Source organism: Erpetoichthys calabaricus, chromosome 4 (assembly GCF_900747795.2).
Source record: "Erpetoichthys calabaricus chromosome 4, fErpCal1.3, whole genome shotgun sequence".
NCBI lineage: Eukaryota > Metazoa > Chordata > Cladistia > Polypteriformes > Polypteridae > Erpetoichthys > Erpetoichthys calabaricus.
Window position 1 is genome coordinate 175,952,350 of NC_041397.2, and position 26,504 is coordinate 175,978,853.

At 36.1% G+C, this 26,504-nt stretch overlaps 1 protein-coding gene across 1 annotated transcript in view; it reads left to right on the forward strand.

Moving 5' to 3' along the window:
• Positions 1 to 26,504, forward strand: part of itgbl1 (integrin, beta-like 1) — a 684,868-nt gene that overhangs the window by 612,409 nt on the left and 45,955 nt on the right. The window contains exon 10 of the mRNA XM_028799973.2: positions 2,995 to 3,108. Within this exon, the coding sequence (XP_028655806.1) occupies positions 2,995 to 3,108 (114 nt within the window). The remainder of the gene's footprint in view (positions 1 to 2,994; positions 3,109 to 26,504) is intronic.

A 26,504-nucleotide genomic window follows, 5' to 3' on the forward strand; every position in this document is an offset into this window, starting at 1 on the left:
TTATGGGGTGTTGTATGCAGAATTCTGAGGAAAAATATGAATTTAATCCATTTTGGAATAAGGCTGTAACATAACAAAAGGTGGAAAAAGTGATGCGCTGTGAATACTTTCTGGATGCACTGTAGGTGGCACCCGTCGTCAAAGCAGTGCTACTGTTTCTGTGTGGTTTCCCTTTCTTTTTTATATTCGCATCTTTGATGTGGGCTTTATCAAATATACCAAAACTAATTGTGTATCGTTTATAAATTTAAAGCACTTGTGATCAATCTGTAACAATACTGTATAATGGTGCACAGAATGGCCAAACTATTCCAACTACCATCGCTGCTTTAGCATTGTTATAAGACATCACAAATGTACTGAACAAAGGCCAGCTTTACAAAGGCAGACTTTGAGAAATTGTGCTCTGTCTGCTCCTTTGTAAATTCTCTCCACCTTCAGCTAATTAGACAGATGAGCTTTTCAACGTGAACAGGCTGACCGATCAGGAATTTCTATACAAGATTTCCTTGCACTTTGGTTGAACAGGCAAACATCAAAGCACAATTAGCAGTAACATCTGGTTTTTCAAATGTAATCGGAGCAATCGACTGCACGCACATAAAGGTGCCTTCAGAGAATGAATTTGCTTATGTAAATAAAAAGCATTTCCACTTTGTTAATGTGAAAATTATATGTTACGTGAAAATGTGACTCATTAATGATGTGGCAAGATATATAAGAGTATCGTCAATAATTGAAGTAACTTGCTGCTCAAACAGTGTAAGCCCTGCAATTCCGCCACCTCCTCCAGTGGTGTTGATACTCAGACGGTGGGCTGCAACTTGCCTTTTCACATCGACTTTGATATCTGACCACTTCTTTTTTATTTTAGGTACTGTACCATTCCATCAATTTCTTTTTGTTGCTTATACTGTGTTTATGCCACCAACGTTTTCCTTGCCTCAACTTCACTGAGCAGGACCTCCATTTCATATTTGCTGAAATTCTTCTTTCTCGCACATGCTTTTGACACTGCCTTTAAACAAAACACTGAATGGAAGGGGGATGTTGATTGGGAATTATTAAAGGAAAGTGAGCCGAACTTTGCTTGTACACAGTTTTGTGCATCTGAATTTTTTGCATATATGCACATTTTTTGTTTTGTTCGTACAGCATGTTTTACTGTGGGTTCTACACAAGGTATTATACAGAAGTCACCTGTTGTTAAAAATATCTGTTTTAATACCCAAAGATGAGAGTTACAAAGCATGGAGAAGGCCACAATTCATAGTTTCCCCTCAGCATCACCATCTGCCTACATCAAACAGAAATTTGTAGAACCTAACCAAACCTCACACTAGGAAACCCAATTTATAATGATCCTAGATCTGATGCACTGTGAAGAGTCCAGTTGGGTGACAGAGCAGATGAAGAAGAGGCACTGAGTAAGATTCAGAAAGAGAGAGTGCTATGATTACGACTTGGAATATTGGGAGCATTATAGGAAAATTAGGAAAATGGTGGAAGTGCTGAACAAAAGGACAGTAGATACATGCCATGTATAAGAAACTAGGTAGAAAGATAAATGCGTGGGAAGGTACAATGTTTTCAGGCAGGGTAGGATTGATTGAAAAGCTGGGATTGGCATACTTGTATCAGAAGAATTTGAAGATTAACAGTGGCAGTAAAGACAGTAAATGAACATATTGTAGTTGTTGAGATTGTTGCTAAATGAATGATGGATATAGTTTCAGCATGTACCAAACAGGTTGACATAAGCAATGAAGTTAAAGATTTCTTTTGGGTGCCTTAGAGGAAGGTCATTGCTATAGGTGGCAAATATTTTTACATGACGATACTCTGCTTATTCATGGAAATTGCCATCTTGCTTATTGTTATTACAGGCTGTAGCTACCCATGTAACAGGTATTAATATGCCATTATTACTGTACATCAGTTCTCAATGATTTAAAGACAGCAGTGCTTAACCGGCAATGCTGAACTTTTTGTATTCCAACAAAAATTAAAAGATCCTAACACTAAGGTCTTCATTAAAGCAACTTTTAGTCTCAAATAATGCTAATAAGAAAGTGTTTTCAGAAAGAAATTTATACTAGAATGTCTGTGAAACAGCACTGCCATCTTAAATAGTGATTGTATGATGATTTCATGCAGTACAACATCGTTGAGCAATAGGCAGCACTGATTTAAAAAATTCACCCTCAACCAGGTGAAACAAGCATTAAAATGGCCTCACCAGTGATAAACCAGGACTCCAAAATTGCAACACAGCAACTTTACGAAGATAATTAAAAAAAACTATTTGCATCCAAGTACATGCAAAAATGGCAAAAACTGCATCCACACCTGAGAAAACTCAGGTCCTTTAGATATTTCCACAGAATGGAGAGAGGTGTAGAATTTCTGTTTTAAATTTACTTTTTATTATGAGAGATTTTCAGATCCTGCAAACACATAAAACTGTGGAATAGTGGTTAATGCTACAGCCTCAGAGCTCCGCAGCACTAAATGTGTATCACAACTTTTGTATTGTTTCTCTGGAGTTTCTATGTTCTTACACATCTGCCTGTGTTCCTCAAGTACTCTAACATTCCTCCCACATCTAAACATATGGAAAAATTTAAATCAATTGCTTTAAGTATATGTTACAATAGACAGGAGGTTGTCCAGAGTTGTTCTGCCTTGTGCACAGTGTTGTCAATATGGGCACCAGCTCTCCATGATCCAGAAATGGATAGTCATTTTAGAAACAAGAATGGATGGATGGATGGATGCAAGGATTCATGAATTTTAAATATAATGAACTTTGTAAATTGTATATGGAAGATATCCTACCAGTCAATGGCATACTAGTAGATGGTTATATTCATATACAAAAATAATTTTTTTAAAAATTCAGATAGGTTTTTATGCTTAAAAACATTTGCAGTCTAATAAGAGTTCATGTAAAGTTGGTATATGTACGATCTAACATGCTGTTCTTATTTCTAGGTTCATGTCATTGTGGGAAATGTATCTGTTCACCTCAGGAGTGGTATATTTCAGGAGAATTCTGTGAGTGTGATGACAGAGAGTGTGACAAACATGAAGGTGTTATCTGCACAGGTAAAACTAATTTTTTTTATTTTCTAATATATGTTGTATATAGAAAGTATAATAATCATGAAAAAATTCTACCTTGAGTTTCTGATGAATCTCCACATTTCATATGTTCCTGAACATGTTTTGACCATTTTTGCAATTATGTCTGTGTGTGTGTGAGTGTGTGTATGTACAGTATGTAAACATGATAACTTGAGAACGTTTTGAGCTAGATAAGTGAAATTTGTTATTTGAATGTTATATCAAAATTTTACTTTTCTATCAACTTTTGGGTATCATACATCAACTGGAAGTGATACTTTACTTGAACACATTTTAATATTTTTCAAATAAACTGGTACATGGTTTAAATAAACAATTAACTGAAATTTTGTATAGTAGTTTTCCATGTGAGATTGCGTTATAAGAGGACAAAAATAATTGAAATTTTATATTATCGTTAGTTAGGGTAAGATACACATAGATACAGAATTTCACCTTAATCAGAAACCCGGAAACGATATCTTAACAGGTATCACCACTATTATATATGCATTTAGTACCATTATGTAAATAGAGATTGATAATTTAAATCTTGTATGATCATTACTTATCATTAGAAATAAAATTTGACCTTAATCAGGTGATACTGACCACAAAAATTTCAGTTTGATCAGATTAATGGAAATAATTCTTTGCCATATAAACTTGCATTACAAACAAAGATAAGTGACTGAAATTTTGTAAGAAACACACAGATATGATGTTTCATTATAAACAGAGAACTGGAAATGGTATCTACTTTACCTGAAGAGGAATAAGGAAAGTTGAGTGGAGAACAATCCAGATTTTTTATGCTTTATGTGTAGTGCTATAGTTATTATACAGAAGTATACTTCCGATGTTTGGTATGGATCATTGTGACACATCTGGTATAATAAAGTTTTATTGCCTCATAGGATTGACGTTTTTATGGGCATCAAATTTGTGTCTACCTTTTTTATCCAGAATTAGGGATTTTCTAGAATTTACCCCACCACTTTGATTGACTGACAACATTTCAATATGATTCTGTGATTTTTGAAGCATGTTTATCTGTTAAACAAATTATCAGATTTCGACATTTAGGTACTATCTTTTTTAAGGCAAATTGTATTCAACAATTGTTTTGAGCTATGGTTTTTTGAAATTTACTTTTTGCTTTTTTGGGGTTTGTTCTTAAAATACACTACTTTTAGTGAATTAATAGTGTTTGAGTAGTTTTCTTCATTGTGCTTGTTCTGAATTTCCACAAAAGGTTATTAATTCATTGGTGAAATTAGGCAACTTAGTGTTAGTAAGTATTTGTGTTCAATACTTATCACATATGATTGGCTACATATGAACACTAACAGTTTGTTTTTCGTTGTTAAATGTTATTTTGTTAATAAATGAATTTCTTTTATCTGTAATTACCTTGGTTGTTTGAACTAATTTGATAAATGATATTATGATCAATGAATCATTGTTTTGTAATTTTTCTGGTAAGAGATCATTTTAATTTTAAAGTATAGATATTCTTAACAATTTAAAATTTTGAAATTTACATACAGTACCTTTCTGATTTGCACTATGCATTTACTTCTTTGTCCTTACATTTAATTCCACAATTTGAATTTCATATATGGTTTGATCTTTCATCACTTTTGTACTGTTTATGAATTAATTTACATTTCTTCTTATTTTTTCCATATTTTGGATTGCCTGAACTTTTTTTTATTACCTACATTAAATTTTTTATTTGAAAATGACAGTTAAAAAGCAAATAGCATCACAAAGGCGGAAGAAAATTAATCAGTTGCATATACATTTATGCTCTGATTTTTCATATAAACAGAATGAAAGAGTTAAAGACAGGGCTAGTATAATATATAAATTTGTGAATATCTAATTATTCATCTTATTTAGTAACAGTTTATTAACTGCGCATATTATTATTTTTAACTGTTATTTAACTTATCAACAATGCAAATAAATTATATGGTACAAACATAAAATAACACTGTAACTGGAAAATGATCTAATCAGGTAAAAGAACTATCAGATGAACTTGAAATTTGAATAAGTATATGTTTTCTCTCACAAGATGACATTCATACAATTACTATATAATCTCAACATATATGAGAAAGTTGAGTGGAGAACACTCCAGATTTAAACTATATAACAAAGCTAGGATCTATATCCAAAAAATAAAAAATAAGTAAAAAAACATGTATTTATTTGTTTGTGGCCAATGATATTAAAAATGGCTGAGTTCAAATATTTTTGTGAAAGAATAGCTTACTAAAATTGACAATAATGTCATAATAAATGTATAATTTTGTTTAAAATCAGAACTGCTTCCTCAAAGTTCTGGGAACCCAGTGTTTCCCAATCTGATCAATGTCTGGGTGATGTTTCTACATTGTCCCTTTATCCACTTGTTCTTCCACTGAAGAATGAAAGTGTTAGACATTCTGGTTTATTTTTATTTTAGCAGATGAAATTTTCAATTATAAAACAGTTTTATCTATCTATCTATCTATCTATCTATCTATCTATCTATCTATCTATCTATCTATCTATCTATCTATCTATCTATCTATCATTATGCTATACTATATATTGAAAAGCTTTAAACCAATTAAAAGTACAATATAAATATACAACAATTAATATTTCCCAACTTAAAGGAACATATACTGAATTAAGTTGTCCTGTCTCAACCATTTAGTGAAGCAATAAAGTCAAATATAGTAAATGGTATCTTGAAGAACATTCATCAGTTTCCTATGGACTTTGAAGATGCCACACTGAACTAAACACATTAATCTTCAAAACTGAATAAAAGAAGATACTGTATATTACATAGGTAATGACAGTTAATGTACAACGTTGTAGTACTGATGCTGTTCGGTCATGGGAAATGCTTCAGATGTGTTAAGCAAGTAGCAGTTAGGTAGCAGCAAAGCTTTTTAGTCCCTAAAAATAAAAACAGCTGTAGCATTTAAACATATATTTTAAAGCTAAAACATTAACATATTTCTTGCAGGTTTATTAAAAAGTGATCCACAAACAGAATGTACATATTTACTTTTAACATACTTCCTTATTTCAAATTACTGTTGCTATATATAGCTACAAACTTCACCATAACAATTACAAAAAAAAGCAATTGTCATGAATCCTCAGATAAGAGATACAATTCCCAGATCAAACCTTTATCTCAATTGATTTTCTTTTCTACATATTTACATCTATTACAGAATAAACGAATTGTATAAAAATACATGTACCAGCATAAGTACATAGAAAAAGGTAAACAAATACTAACATAGAAATGGATCTCAGTGATTAACATAAATTATGCTAATATACTGCTAAACCATTAAAACTGCAACACTGGGAGAAACACATCACATTGGTCTGAAACTTGCAGGTGGAATAATTCATGGTAGGGTATGAAAATAATTACAAGCGTAGCACATATGCAAATAATGTGTGTGAGTTGTGCCCCCTGGACTTTCCTACAGTTTGCATAAAAGGTGCTTGCAAAAGAAACCTCATTGACTCACTGCTGGCATTTAGTGTACTCTTAGTGGACAAATATGCCCCAGCAAAGAGGATTTTGAGCCAGGGAGAATTGTGGGAAGGTGGATTATCCTTCTGGCACATAAGCGCTCATGTTGCACAGAATACGAGCACAGTGACCAGAGTATTTTATTAGTGAGAAGAAGAGTGAGAGGCCTGGAGCATCCTGATGCACAAAGGAATGGGAGGACAGACACCTCATGCACATGGTTATGATGGACTGAACACTCACCTCACAGACCCTAACCCAACGGTTGTGGTCTGTCACATGTCAACAGGTGTCCGCTTGCGTTCAATGTTGTTTATAGGAGTGGGACTGTCACACTAGCTATCCATTGCTTCCGATACCATTGACCTTCGATCACAATCAACTGCAGTGGTGTTAAGAATGATGTCAATGGCAGGATTGCATTGTGGTTTCTGCCAAATCCGTGTATGGAGGCACCATGGTGAAAGGCTCCTAGAGGCACGAATTTGCAGCAGTATCTTGACCAGCCAGGGATATATCACAGAGGTGTTGGAGGCTCAGGTGGTTCCATTATCAGCAAAGGAGCCCAGGTGGTATATTCAAACAAAACGATGCACAGCCACATGTGACATGAAATGTCCTACAATTAATAGCTGTGCCACTTCTTCTATCGTCCCCATGATCACAAGTACGTTCCCCATTTAAGCATATCTGGGACATGGTATGATGATGACTGGCATATTAGAGACCACCAGTGGTTATCAAGGATGAACTTTGGGCACATCTAGAGGCTGCATGGCATGCCATTCCACAAGCACTTCTCTTTCTGTCAATGCTAGACCATGTAAAAGCAATTATTTCCACCCATGGTGGAAAGAATACATACTGATTATTGTGTGTTGTGCAGGCATGACTGAGCTGTACTTCTAGTCACGTATCATACGTCATTTGCCACAGAAATATTGCTTTGATATCCCTTGTTTCTTTTAGTCTAGCAAATTTAATGTCCAGCAGTGCATAAGTCCCTTTAATGCAGTAAGTGAGATAAGGATAGTTGACAATGCATGAAAGGAAAATTAAAACACCAGTTAGCAACATTTGTAGTGAAAAAACTAAACCTCAGAGCGATACACAGCCAGTTATAACAGACAGTGTCACAGTTTAAGCATCTTAGGACAACTAGACACCCCATGTCTCTTGAGCATTTGTACATATCATAAGAAAGTACTAAAATGCATACAAATATAAAATTAAATAAAATGAGAATATCTGGTGGTGCCTCAGAATATATTGAATCTCAAGGCTCTCAGTATCTCTGAGGTTCGGTTCCATGGTAGAGAGTGACATCTTTACAAACTAGCAAGTGCACAGCAGAATGCAGAGAACAGAAGCATAACATAAGAGGTGTCAGTCAGTAACAATTTATAATGACTGACAAGCTTTTATTTTTGAGCAACTGACAAAAAAAGATAATCTTAGGCATCTGGATGTCATCCTAGAACGTCATAGTGCTGCCTCCATGAGATGTCTATAAATATAGTCTATATAATGAGTGCCTTCTGCATCCATTTAGATGTTTGCTCTGCTTGGTGTCAGAAACCATGAGGGTGTTAGATTAGAGCTGACCCTTCCTTTATGCAGATCATGTACTGTGCATTGGGCCTGTAATCGATGTTGGGGGGGGTCCCATTGGGGGTTCATAGACCTCTGCGATTCAGGAGTTCTGCTGGACAGCTAATTGGATTGCATATTTTTGTTGCTTGGTTTATTTGACTTGAGTCAGATAATTCCTTCCACAATCCTAATCTTAACCTTAGTGTAACCAGTCGGATCGTGTGACATGAATGATGTGTAATGCAAAGAGACAACCTCCTCTGGTGGGTCTGCAGCTGGACTCGATTGAAGTTATTGCTGTTTCATGAATTGTCAAATTAATATTGTTGTTAGTCACCTGTTGTGTTTATTTTCTATTAACAAGCAGAGATTGTTCAAGTCAACACCTGTCAGGAGTCCAGAAAATAAATTAAAAAAAGAGATGAAGAAGCAGCTCATCCTACACTTGCAGTTGTTTGTAGAAATTTAAATTTGTCCAGCTTGCAGTAACATCAATTGCAACTACACTAAAACTAGCAGTTTACTGGAGTAACAATGGAGTAGCAATTACAGTACCTAGCTGTCACATGGTTGAGGATTATTTATTACCGCCAGATAGATCTCAGGTCCTTGTTAAAAGCTGTTAACATTAGTCAACATATGAAGTGCTCTGAGTGTTGTTGGGAATAAGATTTTAAAAAGGAAACTGCAGAGTAAAACAAAAACATATGCCTATTAAAATTGATCATTTGCTTGTTTTGTATGTGTATGAATGAAGGGAAAATTGAATGCAGTACAGGATTCTTTAAATGTCTAGGATGTTCTTATGTTATGAGAGAGGACTGCTGAGAAGCACATTTAAAATGGTTTCGGCCCTTTCAATGCATGTAGGCCTTCTTTAAGGAAGTCTACTGTACAGTAAAGACTGACTTAAAAAAATATTTCCTCCTGTCCTTTATGTCACTAAATGTTGAATTGATTTTGTACAGAATTGCTTGAATTGCTTTTGTACAGAAGGAATGGCAACTCTGAGTACTGTATATTGAAATAACACATTTTAGTGACCTTACATTTTACAGCCTCCAAAGTCAAACATCTATTCATATCTGACACAACAAGAACATTGAAATTATTAATACTTAAACACTAGGAATTATCATATGTTATATGTCACATGTTATTATTATTGATGAGTGTGAGACAAGACTATATTTAAATCACATTTCATGCACCTTGAAATTAAAATATACAGTACTTATCTTTGTCCATGGTTAACCAACCACTTTCTCAAACCAAATTCAAAAATAAATATTTTCATTTGTAGAGTGCAAAAATTTCATGCATTTTGCAAAGCAAACTTTTCTCATTATGTGCTCATTTGATGAGTGATGTGGAAAATTAAACGTGTTAGTGATGGCTTTAGATTAATTTCATACAGCAGTTTCCCATTTTTGCAAAGAGAAAAAGTAAGCTCTAACATGTACTGTATGTAATGTATACATATATTGATTGAGATGAAATGTTGATTGATGCCATTTTTAGTATTTTAAGGCAGCTTTGTGAACTGAAGGTTTTTATTAAAAAATAATATCTGGCAAATCACATTTTAGATACTTAAAATGTGCATTTAATGGTTTAATGTAATAAAAAGGCGGCATGGTGGCGCAGTGGGTAGCGCTGCTGCCTCGCAGTTGGGAGACCTGGGGACCTGGGTTCGCTTCCCGGGTCCTCCCTGTGTGGAGTTTGCATGTTCTCCCCGTGTCTGCGTGGGTTTCCTCCCACAGTCTAAAGACATGCAGGTTAGGTGGATTGGCGATTCTAAATTGGCCCTAGAGTGTGTTTGTGTGTGTCCTGCGGTGAGTGGGCACCCTGCCCGGGATTGGTTCCTGCCTTGTGCCATGTGTTGGCTGGGATTGGCTCCAGCAGACCCCCGTGACCCTGTGTTTGGATTCAGCGGGTTGGATAATGGATGGATGTAATAAAAAGAAACATATCATATAGAATTAAATAATGTGAACACAGTAAATTATTGAATTATACTGATGCTTAAATCAGTCCAAAAGACAATGCATCCTTCTCTGTTTTAGATAGCATTGAACTGGATATGGTTCCTGTAAGCCATTGATTTGTGAAAAAATACTGTAAACACTATTTCCAAATAACAATTTTTTGTTAAAGGTTGACAATATGTCACAATTATAAATGAAAAGTTATTTATGAATGACTTGAAATTGCTTCCGAGGTTGCAGGTGTGCTATCTTTCTTTGTCCCTGGTTCAATGGTTAAGAAATAACAGTCCTGACATTTTTATGCAAGGTGTTCCTGTTACTATAGAAACCAATATGCATGAAGTGTGTCTGTCACCCTTAAATCAAGCTTCATTTCAGTACAGTTATTCTAGCTTAAAATTAGAATTTAAAAGTAGAAGGAAATCATATTTTTTACCCTCTGGCTCCAAAACTTGTTTATTTTCAGTTTTCCATAGTACATTATGTGCTCTACTCCAACATCTGACCCCAGTGATGTGTCATCATTCTTTGATTTAACTACTGCCTTTTCTTCATGGTTGTCAAGATTTCATCAGACGTACCTTATGTCACTCATTCTTACTCTTCTGCCGCTCTGTCCTTCATAAATTTTCAAATCTGCAGCATTAGCATTGCTCTTTGTGTGGGCCAATTTGCATAGCTCTCTAGTGTTGGAGTGTGAATTCTTTCCTTAGATGACATGTGAATTAACCCAACTCCCCAACAAAAAGCTTGAAGCTTCTCTGTGAAAACTATATTAATCCAAAACCTTTTAAAAATCCAGGTTTTTAGTAATGTAATTATCACTCTATTTCCTATATTCTGAATTGGCAAGTAAATTTTGCTAAACATCCTGTACAATGAATGGGTTATATCTTCTTACTCAGTGTTTTCTACTTTTTTTATTTGTACTTTTGTTTCTTTTTAAGGATGCCTTTGTGAGATTTTTCTTTCTGCATCTATAATTGTTATTATTTGGAGACCAAAAGCATACCATAACATTTTCAAAACTGCTTCAGTGTCCTTGTGTACAAGACGAGAATCATCCTCAGGTGGAGTGCAAGCCAATAATGGGGCCACATACTCACACAAACCCTCACTTACAGGCAAATTTATAATCTTTTGGTTATCTGAGAAAAAAAGGATTAGCCAAAACATGTTGCTGACCCAGAAGAATGTGAAAACTCAACACAGGGTGGGGTGGGTAATTTCAGCTCAGTGCATCACATCAGTGGTGATGAAGTAATAACCACGGTGCTGCAAAGCCAATAATTGTAAAACTGTAACAGTGTTGAAGTAAACAGCAGCAGAAGTTAGTGACTTTATTGTTATGTTTGATGCTGGGATTGCTCCTTTTTCTAAATTGAAATTCTATCATCTGCTTAGAGTATGTTTATAAACTGTGTGAAATTGAAGGGAGGGAAAATATGGAGAAGGCAGCAGAAAGTATTCAGAAAGACCTTGTCAGTTTCAGAAAGTCAAAATTTTCAGAAAATTTCAGAAAGTCAACAACTGAATGATCACTTCTTATGTCTAATATTACTTTGAACCCTCTTGTTCTTAAAGGCAGTAATTCTCAAATTCCGTCCTGGAACCCCTGCAGCTGCAGGTTTTTGTTCTAGACAGTTACACAATCAGTCAGCCACTGTTACCTTTTACCGATGTCATTGTTAAATTAGCTCATCCGTGTTTCCCTTTTTTGCCTTTAGAAAAATTCAGTAGTAACAGATTAACACTTAAAGGACGTTTTCTGTGGAGTTTGCTTTCTTATTTGTATCCAAATACAGAGAATTAATGATGAGCAGAGTAGATAACTGTTGAAATGACTCTGAAAGCACAAACCACTTTCGTGTTGATCACGTGTCCTTATTAATTAACCAGAAGGACTGAAAAGAAAAAAAAAACAGAAACTTAAAAGAATGAATTCATATCCAACTAACATACATTTCTGCTTCATTCAGTAAAAATTTAATATAACCAGTTTTCAATTTCTGGATGGATGCAAAAAATATAGAAACTGGAAAAACCCCATACTCATGAGGGGTCCAATTTAATCCAGTAACAGCAATATAGATAAGAAAAGGAATTTCTGCATATTATTACCACATCCACCTTTTAACCTGGAGTGTTCATTATTGCCTTACACATTCAGATAGATAGTGTAACAAGGCGCTGTATAGGCGCCCAACCCGACACAGATGGACTTCTTCACCTGTGACATAAGTCTTCCCCGTAATCCCCACAGGCACAACACAGTCCCAAGTGTACAAATAAAGCACTAAAACACACCACACTCCTCTCTTTTGGCACCACCACTCCTCCTCCTCCTCCTCTAAGCTTTGTCTTCCTCCTCCCGACTCTGGCCAATGAGTGTTGGTTGCTGGCTCCTTTTATTAGGCACCCAGACGTGCTTCAGGTGCTTGATTGCCGACATCTGGCTGCACTTCCGGGTGTGACTAAACTAGTGTCCAAAAGGGGCTAGCAGCTCCTGCTGCAGCATCCCCTGGCGGCGCCAGCATAACCCAACAGGGCTGCACCAAACTCCAACACCCATGAAGTCCTGCAGGAGTCTGAAGCAACGCTGCAACCCAGGGAGGCTGGCGTCTAGCGTCCAGGGGGAGATATTGGGTTTCCCATGCTTGCTCCCCTGGAACATATGCTGCAGGGGTGGCCCGTCTGGGCATGGGCCCCGGCCATCCGTCACGATAGATAGATAGATAGATAGATAGATAGATAGATAGATAGATAGATAGATAGATAGATAGATAGATAGATAGATAGATAGATAGATAGATAGATAGGGAAATTTAGAAATAATTTAACAATCAACAACCCCCTCAAACACACACAAGAATTACCAAACTAAGAAAAACATAAAAATAAGCAGTTGCAGTGAGATATGTAGGAGCCCCAGTAGCATTTCTTGACACATTACTGTTGAATAATTCTTAAAGTACTTAATTGGTTGTTTGCTGCAGATGCACTGTGCAACATTGTTCATAAAATGTATTATAGCAAGGATGTGCAACATTATTTATACATACGTTTCTTCTTCATTCTCTCCTTCACTACCTACAGTTGATTGAGAGGGTGCCCCAAAGCTGAGCCTGCTTTCTTAATCAGCTTGTTGATTTGGTGGGCGTCTCTGTAACTGATGTTACTAGAAAAAGTGCATCTATGATACAATACAAAGTAGACAGAAGTTAATTTTAAAAGAATATTAAAGAAATACATTATTATCCACTTTTGTTTGTAACTGTTTTATATTTATATTTTTTGCATTGATGAAAGAATTTATAAACATAATATTATGTATATAATGTGATATTTAAAATGTGCAACAGACAATATTTGTATTCAATTCATTAAAACATTGTATACGTAACTGACCAAACTGAAAATATATGAAGTTTCATATCTGCAGGAACTGATTTTGGAAATTTGCTAAGTTCATTTTTATAGTATATATCCTTTAGCAACTTAGAAATCACAATGAACTTTAAAATATATAGTAAGAGGTGAATAGGATTTCTTTAGTTAGGTGTAGCTTCTGAGACTATTGTCATCATGTGTTTTACATGAAACTTTTCTAATACCAAGAAAGTTGTATTTAATGTTGTTTCACACAAATTGAATCTTGATTTAAAGTTTTTTCACCAATTTATTGACTACAGAGTATGTACTGCAGGAGGCACTCAAATATTTGTAAAATGCCGCAATTCCAAACCTATAATTCTTGTAATCCGACAATTATAAAACAGAAGTGCTTAATAGCATTTCCATAAAGATGCAGTTAAATAGCTGAAACAATAAAACTGCTTAGTGACAGTAAATAAACTAAGCTGAAACAATTAAGTAAAAATCAGTTATTGTAGTATGTGACAAGAAATATATGAAGCCATAGACAGAAACTTTAATAAAAAGATAACCATATGAGAGAATTGGATCATTTGTTTCCCCCCATCCCAAAGTCGGGGACAATGGCTGCCCAGTCTGTGAATGATGCTAGAGAACAGTTGTCCTGCTAGAACCGAATTGAAATGTCCATTCTGGATACACTTTAACCTAAATATTTCAACAAGCTACTCAAAAAAAAATCAGTACTTGACCTCACAGCTCAACTGGTAGCCTTTAGTGATGATGATAACAAAAATCATAATCCTACCAAAGCAGCCCCTAAAGACATAAATATATAAATTTAATGCAGTGCTGTGGAGGACAGACAGGCATCCTGGCTGGATGATGGCATGACCTCTGGACAAAATGGAAGGTGCCAGGGGATGGACAAGCAGCAGCTGGAGGCCAGGAGCAAGTTCCATCTCCCATACATTAGGTGGCAGTGGTCCACTGGAGGCATCCTAGCCTAAACACCTGCAAGGATTTTTGGGAACTGAGGTCCAATAGTGCAGCCTTGTCAGGGTCCCTGGGTGTCGCAAGGGTGCACTGTCGGGGAGGACTACCCAGGTTCCCAAACAACCTGAAAGTACTCCCCACAAGTCATACCTTGTCACCAGAAGTTGTTCAGGGTCCAGGAAAAAGGTGCTGCCTTCTGACTTTGACTTCCTGAAGTAAGGCAGCGGGCAACACTCAACTTGAGGTGGAAGGAGAGGATAGAGTTTCTTTATATGTATGGCTGTGTTTCACTGTACTTTATTGTATTTAGTGTTTGATGGATTAAAAAAATCCATTATTTGAACTCATGTTGGACATTATTGGGTCCGGAGTTTGGGTCTCAGTGGCACCCCCTACTGGTTATAGTAGATTCCCTTAAATAAACTGATCACCTCAATAAAATAACATTTGATGCAATGGGAATTGAATAATCATCTTTAAATATTAACTCATGATTCCTGCTGACTGTGTTCGTGCTAACATATACAGAGGACATATCTTCACCATTCACTCAATGCACAGTTTTCCTAAGGAAAACCAATTATAAAGAATCTTTTAGCAAGCCAGGAGTAAATGTGAGAGGTACCATCTATCAGTTCATAGACTTCTGTGAACAGTGAATGATATTTGTGAAATTTTAACTAACTTTCACATTTTGACTCTGAATTAAATAGTCTTCATCAATTCAGTCAAGGTTTATAGTTGTGGTGATCGTTTTGCCTGCCTGTGTCTTCTGTTCTACTCCAGTTGAAGGATTATTGTTATTATTATCACTAGTATAGTGAAAAGCCCACTTATGAAAAATGGTTTAACGGTACAATGGTAAGTTTGTTTTGATAACATTGTGAATCTCTGTTCACTGGACAAGGTAGCTCTTACTTGTCTCTTTTATTGTCCATCTTGTCTTTATTCATCAGATATTCTAGCCCTTACAGCCTTCTTTATTTGTGGTTCTTGTTCCCTTTCTTCATTGGGCATTCTAGGCATTACATCCATCTTTCTCCATTCTTCTTGTTTCCTCTGTTCATCAGGCACTGCCGTCTGCTTTTGGATGTTGGATGACATTATGCCCATTAAACATTTTATCGCTTTATATATAGATGGATTATTATTATTCTTTTAAGAAGAGCTAAGCCTTACAAATCCTATGCTTCTAAATTTTTCTATACCAAAAACAACTGTCTGAATTCAAGCAATAAGTGTGGTCAATGGTAGGCTATTCAATTGTGGCAAACTAAAAAATTGAAATAGTTATTATTTATGTTGTAGCCTATGATTTTTTTGCCCTGCCTCACCAATGTTTATGATAAGCTGGTGTTCAAGCAGATCACAATTAATAACTGTGAGGTAAAGACTTTTTTTGTGATCTCTTGCGCAGTTTGTGAAGCATGAACAATGTATTATTCATTTTCTTTGCTTAAAGCTAATTACTTAGTAAAAATATTCTTAAATAGTAAACCTGCAGCTTCCTCATGTGGCCTCCTTGGAAAACAATTAAGAATGGCACTGACCACTTTCTGAACAATCTACATATGTAATAAATTTTTTATATTATTAGTTAGTGAGTACACACAGAACCTTAGACATGAACGTAGGGCCCATCAATTAATGACCACTAGAATTGCTGCATAGAGTCAAACTTTTAAAATAACTAGTGCTGTCTTTTTATAATTTTGGTTCTTGACAAAAAGCATAGATTTATACGCTCATATGGTCATTATCATCATGTGTACAGAGTACAGGAAATTCTTACTTGCATGTGCTAATCGATATGCATCATGTCTCCATTCTCCAGTCCCACGATTGGTTGACTTTAATTACCTAACCTTGAAACATCTGTATTCCTTACCTTAAACATCTCAGTCATGTAATTCTAATAAATAAGTAATTAAGTCTCCTGCATTTAGCTTTTGCAAATATATATGTCAAAATGTAAATTTTAATATGACAAATGTGTATCATTGGTGCCCGAAGTAATCAACAGCTAGATATATGTTACATGTGTATTAAAATGTATTTTAAAATAATAACATCAACTTTGAGATGATGAATTAAATGATGATGGATTAAAATGGCTGTAAGAAATTGCATTGTTAACATCTACTATCTGCTTCTTTCTTGTTAATTCAATATCCAGAATTTAGCATGACAAGTATATTAAGGTTCATGACATAATAATACTGAGCTTGGGTAGACAATCAATACTGTGGATACAAGTGTATATTTCAGACATGAATGTTTAACATTAATAATTTCATGCAATTGCTTTGAGTCTTTTATGTAAATGTTCTTTTATCAATGACTTATTCAAGCACAGGAAATGCTTAGGGTTTATGGGTCATATTTTGGAACATTAGCAAATTGTCTTGTCATTTCAGGCATAAATGATGGTGTTGTAGGTCTGTTTAGACCTAGATGAAGCTTTAGCCGTCTTTTTCATTTCTTTCAGAGCCTTTTTCTGCCAGTCATACTTATATATACAGTAATTGCATATGTTGTTATTAAAGTCCCTCGAGTTAAGTAAACACAGGATGCTTCGAGATGATTAAAAAAAAGATAAAATAACACCACAGCTTACGGAGTTCCATCTCAGATGTCCATATCCTGAAACAAACAAGACCACAGCAAGTTCTTAAGTTCCAAATTCAAGATACAGCCTGGCAGAGACTGACCTAGAACAGATAGGAGAAAGAATGGATCTCCCAGGACTCACGCCACAGCATTGCCTCCAACTGAGAGTGGAAGTGCGAGTGAGTCAGTCCAGGAGATCCATTCAGAAGGTTAAATGAAGTTGAAAATGTCCTTATTTTCCATGCTGTCAACTACCCACTGCACACCAGCTTCACCGACTTCGACAGGGCTTGCTACTCCACCTGTGGAACTCAGAGAAGACAGAAACAAGCAGTTTGAGCTGAAGGTAACAATTGTCTCAATGATCACCACAATAACTACCACACTCGGGGAGGACATGAATGAGATAAAGTGTAATATAAAGAAGGTCACAAATGATATAAGGAAAGATATAAAGGACTTAAACATGACAAATGTGAAGCTGTTTCAGGATATTAAAGATTTGGAGAAACATTTAAGTAATTGCTTTGAGGCAAACTTTAAATGTATGCTAGAAAAAATTGAGGAAAAAATACAGGAAAATGCGAGTAGTTTTGAAAATAAGATTAGAGATCTAGATGCACAGCTTGAAGACATTAAGCTAATGTTCATGACTCGTATTGAAACAGTTGAACAATTGGCTTCCACCGCTGACGATAAAGCAACAGCTACTAAATCCGAATGCAAAGTGCTTGGAAGATGGATATAGAAGAAATAATATCAGAATTGAAGGTCTCCCTGAAAACTGTGAAAGCCCAAACCCAGTGAAATTCATCATTGAACTATTCTCTCAAATAATTGGAGAGGACTTCAAATCAGACACCAGGATATGAGCAGCTTACCACATATGTAGGTCAAACTCCTCAAAACTTAGAGGCATCATTGTATGTTTCAATGAATTAAAATCTAAAATTAATCTAATGTTGCTTCTCAGAATGAAACAAGAAATTATATTTGAAAATAACCACATTCACATTTTCCTTGATTTTTCACATTCAACAGCTGCTAAACGTGCCACATTTTACAGCATTAAACAGCACTTACGCAAAGCCGAATTTAGATACAGTCTCTTGTATCCTGCTAAATTAAGAGTGGATATTTAAGGCAAGTTCTAAATTTTTAGTTCTCGGGGTCAAGCAGAAAAACAGCTAAAGAAAATTGATCCCAACTCTTTTTTAAATACGATTGTGAGTCACATCATATCCTGGTAAGGCAAAGTAGATTGAACCTGCAATTTGGCCTATTTGCAGTGAGACTTTTGCAGTAATTATAAATTTTATTTCCTTCCCTGCTACTTTTAATGCTGCGTTTTAATTACAATTATAATTCTATTTGTATGTGCATGTACAGTATATGTATGTATTTATATGAATATATGTATATTTACATATGTGTGCATATACTGTACATATTTACATATGTATACATATATGCATACTTTATATATATATATATATATATATATATATATATATATATATATATATATATATATATATATATATTGTGAGACCTGGGTCCGAACACCACCAGACTAACACCACTTCTTTATAAATAAGCACACATTTATTCATTAAACACAGTCCCGCACAGCACACAATGCTCCCAGCACTAACCACCTTGTACACGGGCCTTTCTCTCTCTGTCCGTGGGCCGCCTTTCCTCTCCTCACGGGAGCTTCATCCTGCTCCCACTCCCGACTCTAGCTCCCTGATTGTAGGGAGGCGGCCCCTTTTATTCCCACCCGGATGTGCTCCAGGTGCCTGATGACACTCTTCCGGCAGCAGTTCCTGGTGTGGCAGAAGTGCTGCCCTTGCACCTGGAAGCACTGCGGGCATCCCTGGAAGTATCTTCCCCCATCTTCCCAAGGTGTGGTGGAAGTGCCTGTTTCCCGGGCTCCATGAGGCTTGGGGCGCCCCCTGGCGGTGGCCATGGGCCCCAATGGGCTTGAGCCTCCTTGCTCCTTTCCCATGGTCTCATCAAGATCCAGGACGGTTGCCCCCTCGTGGCCCGGGGAACATACAAGCCATCTCCCGGTCCTTCCAGGAGTCCCGATTGGGTCTGTCCCAGAGCTTCCTGTGACAATATATATTTACACACTGTTTAACATCACACCCGTGGTTTATTATATTAGGATTGTACTATCATACGTTATCTGCATCTCCATGGGTACTGTTTAACATCATACCCTGGGTTTATTCTTTCGAGCCTGTCCAAGTTGATATTCTAGGTTTATAATATTTGGACTGTATTGCCAATAGATATCTTTACTCTGTTCCTTCTACACCACTGTTTGGGGACTTGTTTTGTTCTGGACGTGCTCTGACTCTTGGTATGTCAGAAGACTGGGAATGCGTGAAATGTGGTCTAGCCTTACTTGGGGAAGCAAAATGGGGGAGTGGGGGGTCTGGGGGAGGAGAGAAAAGGAGCAAGCTCTTTCTCATCTGTCCTCTTCATCCCCACAATTGTAAGAGCCAACACGACAATAGGCTTCATAGCCATAACTTCTGGCAATAATGGAAAGTAAGTAAAGCTATCATATGTAATAATGTACAACCTGAATTTCAGATTATAAAATGACAACAAACGTTGAGAAGCAATGTCTCTATGACCAATCATTGAACTTTGAACTAGAATGTCAAAGGTCTAAATCACAAATTAAAGATGAAGAAAGTATTCTCTCACCTAACAGGTCTACAAGCCACTCACTTAATCAGCAAGGATCAGTTTTGGTTCCAGAGAGACTTGACTGGCCAAATATTTCACTCCAGCTATACAAAGAAAACTTGGGGGGTGGGAATCTTAATTCATAGAACAACTTCATTTGCATTATCAGATGTAGCATCTGATCCTGAAGGGTGATATGTGATGGATAATTTATTTAATTGTAAAGTGATTTTGATAAATATCTTCAAACCAAATGTGAATGACAGAGACTTTATCCAAAATGTATTTGTATCGATTCCTAACTTGTACACTCACAAAATTATATTGGCCAGAGACTTTAATTGTGTTTTAAATCCAGACCTGGATAGGTCTTCAGGTACAGGGGCGAAAACATCTAACACTGCAAAAAATAATCACACAGTTTGTAATTGATCGTAACTTATCAGACCCATCGAGATTCTAAATCCATACTTAAGAGAATATTCCTTCTTCTCACCAGTACATCATTGTTACTCAATTATTGATTATTTCTTTATAGATAATAATTTCTTGCCCACAATCAAAACTTGCAAATACGACGCTATTGTTATCTCCAACCATGCCCCTCTGATCATGGAGCTCACATCAGTATGCTCCACATACTCATCTTGCAGCTGCCGTCTTAACCCACTGTTATAACTGAGGAGAAGTATACAGGATTTATATCCAAGCAAATTGATTTTTTTTAGAGACAAATGCATCCTCAGAGGTTTCTGCAGGAATACCCTGGGAAACTCTGAAGGCATTTTTAAGAGGGCAGATTATCTAATATATCTCCATAAAAATAAATCGGAAACCAAGAAGGCTTCAGAGTTAATCAGTGAAATTACCAGAATAGATAAAGAACATGCCATGTCTCCAAATGAGGCACCTTTTAGGAAAATACAGGCTTTGCAATCAGAACTCAACCTTTAGTCAACAAAAGAAACAGAACAACTCATTTTAAAATCACAACATCATTATTATGAACACACAGAGAAGGCTAATAAGATCTTAGCTCAACAAATCCACAAGCAGGAAGTTCGCAATGCAATATCAGTAATCACCAACACAGATGGAGATAGAATCATTGACCATAAAAGTATAATGCATACATTTAGAGACTTCTATAAGTCCTCTATATTCTACTCAGTTTAAAGAATACAAGACATAATCTAATGTTTTTGTTATGCATTACAGATACCACAGCTAGATACTCTCAGTGCAGGAACTGGATAAACCTATGACAGTATCAGAATTACTAGACACTATAAATTCACTTCAGAGTGGGAAAGCACCAGGTCCCGATGGCTACTTTGCTGAATTTTGTACAAAAATTTCAGTCAAATTAGCTTCCCTTTTATTAGCAAATTTTATAGAAGCCAAAGACAATAAAATTTTACCTCATACTTTTCGTCAAGGATTTATTACCATTTTTCCTAAGGAAAATAAAGACTTACTACAATGTGCATCATACAGACCAAGCTCACTACTGAATAATGATGTTAAGTCATTCTCCAAAGTCCTAGCTAGAAAGATTGAGAAAGTGCTCCCTTCAGTAATATCACAAGACAAAACTGGATTTATTAAAGGCTGACATTTGGCTTCCAATCTTAGATGCCTATTTAATGTAATATATTCACCCATGAAGTCCAACACTCCAGAGATCTTATTATCTTTGGAGGCAGAAAAAACATTTGATATGGTTGAATGAGATTACCTATTCACCACTTTGCAAAAATGTGGGTTTGGCCCTAACATTTGTGCATGGATCAAGTTATCGTATACCAGTCCAGAAGCTTCAGTTTGTATTAACAACACTTTCTTAGACTACTTCAAAGCAGTATGCGGTACTAGACAAGGATGCCCCTTGTCACCACTGCTATTTGCAATTGCCATTGAACCATTGGATGTTCACTTTTGAAATGTATCAAAGATAAAAGGGATTCTCAGAGAAAGAAAATATCAGATGATATGGTTATGTATATATCAGACCCAAAAACTTCAGGGCCTGCGGTCCTAAGTGTACTAGCAGAATTTCAAAAGATATGTGCACTTTTTCCAGTGAATTTTCATTAGATTGGACATCTTCCCTTTTATCATTGCAGATCAGTTTAAATATCTAGGGGTAAACATCACAAGTAAATATAAAGCTCCTTTTCAACAAAATTGTGCTGTTTGCATGGACAAAATTAAACAAGACATTCATAGGTCTACCCTCTATCTTACTTTAGCAGGGAGAATTAACACTAGCAAGATGAATATCCTCCCTAAGCTTTTATTTCATTTTCAAAACATCCACATATACATTACCAAATAATCCTCCCTAAGTTTCTATTTCATTTTCAAAACATCCTTATATACATTACCAAATAATTTTTTAAGAAATCAGATTCAATCATAACCTCATTTATTTGGAATTGAAAATTTCCACTCAGCCAAAAGATGACCCTACAATGATCTAAATCAGAAGGTGGCATGGCTTTACCTAATTTTCTGTTTTATTTCTGTGTGGCAAACATACAAGGTTTAAAATCCTGGACACTGACACAAATAGATGAACACACACTAGCTTGGTCTGCAATATAAATTAAATCTTACTGTACCTCTTTATATTCCTTAACTTTGTACACCAGTAAATAAAAGGTATTGTCAACATACTGTGACATGTCTTGCCTCTGCATGGGCTGTAGGGAGTGGAAGCAGTGTTGGGCTGAAGTCTTATGAAAAACTTTTTGTAAGGGCTTGAGGCACCACCCTAGAGAGAGAGCTGAGTGACAGGGATCAGGGTTAATTAACGGTGTGTGGAGGAAAGGGGAGAGGGTGGTCGGAAGTGGTAGTTGTGGCTGGAGCAAGAGGAAGGCCACATCGGGTTGATAAGGGAGCAAACTGTTAAAAGAGCAGGCAAGAGATAGATAGGACGAAGGTGAGTTATTTTTGTTATTTTGGAGGTGTCCCCATGACCCAGACAATGTGCGGCGGTAGGGCACCATTTATATCGCGGCATATGCAATAAAAAGCCAGTTGGCAGTTGGAAGACTCCCCCAGACAAGCAGCTCCTGAGTGTGTTTTATTTGACGGTACGTCACAATACAAACAACCCAATTGTCCTTCATTCACTTAGATTATGGAACCAATGTAGGAAGCACTTCAAGTTAGAGAACATTTTATCTTTGCCACCTCTACATGATGCCACCTTTTTTTTTCCACCCTCTCAAACTTACAGTTTTTAATGTTTCAGAAACATATGGTATTGAATCATTTAGAAATTTGTATATAAATAATGCCTTTGCATCCTTTGAACAATTACACTTTAAATTTAGTTTCCCATCAACACAATTTTCTATTATCTCCAAATTAGAAACTTTGCTAAACAAAATCTTCCCTATTTTTCTCACCTCACACCTATTTCTATTCCAGAAGAAATATTGATCAGCATGTCTATATTTCTAACCTTTTTAAAGTCCCTTCCTTTTGAAGATCTCAAAGTACAGTGGGAAAAGGATCTCTTACTGAATGTTTCAGAAAAAGTCTGAAAGGCAGCCATGAACAGAATTCATTCTTGCTCCATATGCGCAAAGCATTCAATTGTTCAACTTAAATTTTTTATCAAGCACATCTATCTCGTTTAAAATTGTCCAAAGTATTTCCAGGGCAAGATCCAACTTGCGACCGTTGCAATCAAGCTTCAGCTTCATTAGAGTAATGTTTTGAGTGTGTACCAAATTAACATCATTCTCTTGTTTTGTTATACTTGTACCTTTTGTGAAAGTGTTTATTTGATATTTGGACTTCAGTCTTCACACATTATACACTTTATGTCTACATTTTGTCAATTATTACCAAATTTTGAAAATGTTTCTTTTTTAGTTATGTGTTCAACAATTCCTGCCTCGCATTTAATCCTACATTTACACAGATCGCTGTAAACACAGAACACACATGAAATGTATTTATTCCAAATGACAATATATTATTTACCCTGTACAACTCCAGGCACCTCACACCCAGATTAACAGACTTTAACATTGAGAATCTTCTCTGTGACTTGAGCTGCGGAGGGGAGTGTGGGGATAATGGGAGAGCAGGCTGCTTGCTGCTTGTACTGATCGACACATTTACAAAACAAAACATGCTGATGAAGAAGTGCAAAGGAAAGTAAGGTGGGCCGGAATTAAAAGTTTTTTGTCTTTTCAGAAACCCTTGGTGTCACAGTCTCTCCTGATCCATTAATAGCTCTGTTTGGTGTACTCCCAGGTGGACTTAAAGTGGAGAAGGACAAACTGTAATTGCGTTTACTTCACTTTTAGCACACAGACTTTATCTTGCTCAATGAGAAGAATACCAACCCACCTCTGTTAAGTCAGTGGGTAACTGATGTTATATACTATTTGAAAATTTAAAAAAAAATCTAATTCTCTCTTAGAGGATCTGTTCAAAACTTTTTTTAAAACCTGGCAGGACCTAATCAATAATATTTTAGAATAAGCACTTACAGTGGGGAGAAAGAATCCTTTCCTTTTATATTACTCTCAAAGGTTTTACTGTTGCGGGTTTGCTGTTGGCCTTTCTCTTTTTCTCATGGGTGGGTTTAGAATTTAATTTAGTTTTGTTAAGTTTGACTTGATTGTATGAAATGTTACATGCTTTAAATAAATTCAATAAAAGTTAAATAAATAGATAAATAAATAATGGTATTGTAGGTCTCCAATGTTTTCAATTTACTTCCAGGTTAAATTCTTTGAAAGGTAACCACACTCTTCTTATTCGACTGATGAGTAATCTCTCTTAAAAGAATTTCCATGAGACTCATATTAACAAAGTATGACTTTATTGTGAAAAGAAACAAACTGATGCCATGTGTAGGGAAACTGAAGTATACAAATTCAATAGAATTCTCATAAAGCTGTAATCTTATGTACTTTACTTTTCCCATATTTCCAATTGCTTAGCTCAATTACAGTCAGTCAAGTTTGTCTTGTGTTAGTGTCACATCCTTGGGCCTTCTTATTGTTTTACTTACTGAACATAAAGATGTGTAGATTTTTATTGCCCCCATTGAATATCCTTAAGCCAGCATTGTTAAGTCCTGTTTCTGTGGCTGCTGTTTTCAGTTTAACCAATTTCATAATCAGAGGCCAGCCAGTGCCTGTAATTAAATCCTTTTATAATTACAATACAATACAATACAGTTTATTTTTGTATAGCCCAAAATCACACAGGAAGTGCCGCAATGGGCTTTAACAGGCCCTGCCTCTTGACAGCCCCCCAGCCTTGACTCTCTAAGAAGACAAGGAAAAACTCCCAAAAAAACCTAGTAGGGAAAAATTGAAGAAACCTTGGGAAAGGCAGTTCAGAGAGAGACCCCTTTCCAGGTAGATTGGGCGTGCAGTGGGTGTCAAAAGAAGGGGGTCAATACAATACAGTACAGTACACAGAACAATTTATCAATATATTAAGAAATAAAAAAAAAAATATATAAATTTTAGAAGTACAGAGCAGAATTTAACAGTAGATGATATATCCCATAATAAGATTTGTATTTGTATAGAGTCCTGGAGACCTCATCCTTCAAGCTGCCTCCCCCATTTGGCCATTCCACAGCTGAAACAGTGCTGGGCCAGCCAATCCGATGAAAGGACCCCTCTCTCCCACGATTCCTGCGATCCTCCATCTGGGATGACTTTTCCTTAGGCAGGCAAAACAACTTGGCAGGTGGGCCGTGGCACCAAGTGCCACATTTGAGTACCGAGAAGAAAAACAGAATAAGTGAGGGTTAGTATACAATTATAACTGTCATGTTACTTATGTTTAAGTGCTAATGACTAACAACAGAGATGCAGTCTGTACAGTTAATCAGCAGCTCTAGTCAGGATATGCTAAACTGAAGTAGTGAGTCTTCAGCCGGGATTTAAAAGCTGAGACCGAAGGGGCATCTCTTATAGTAGCAGGCAGAGCCAGTGTAAGGATTTAAGAACTGGAGTTATGTGTTCGTATTTTCTTGTTCTTGTAATAATTCTCGCAGCCGCATTTTGGATTAACTGGAGGCTGTATAAAGAACAGTTTGAACATCCAGTGAACACCGCATTGCAGTAGTCAATCCTACTAGAGATAAATGCATGAATTAGTTTCTCAGAATCCTGTTTATTTAAAAAGCGCCTTAATTTCCTAACATTTTTAAGATAGAAGAAACATGTTTTGGACAACTTTGTAATATGCGCTTTAAATGACATGCTAGAGTCAAAGATAACTCCTAGATTGCGGGCTGATTCAGTAAAATTGACTGGGATTCCCATTGAGTTAAATGATGACAAAATATTATTGTGATCAGCATCATTCCCTCCAACAATTAACATCTCTGTTTTATCTGTATTTAAAGACAATTAGTTCTTATTCATCCACTCCTTTAATTCACTAACACAACTAATTAAAGACCACATTGGAGAAACTTCATTTGATTTAAATGAAAGGTATAACTGGGTGTCATCTGCATACGAGTGAAAATTAACATTATGTTTCCTAATGATAGATCC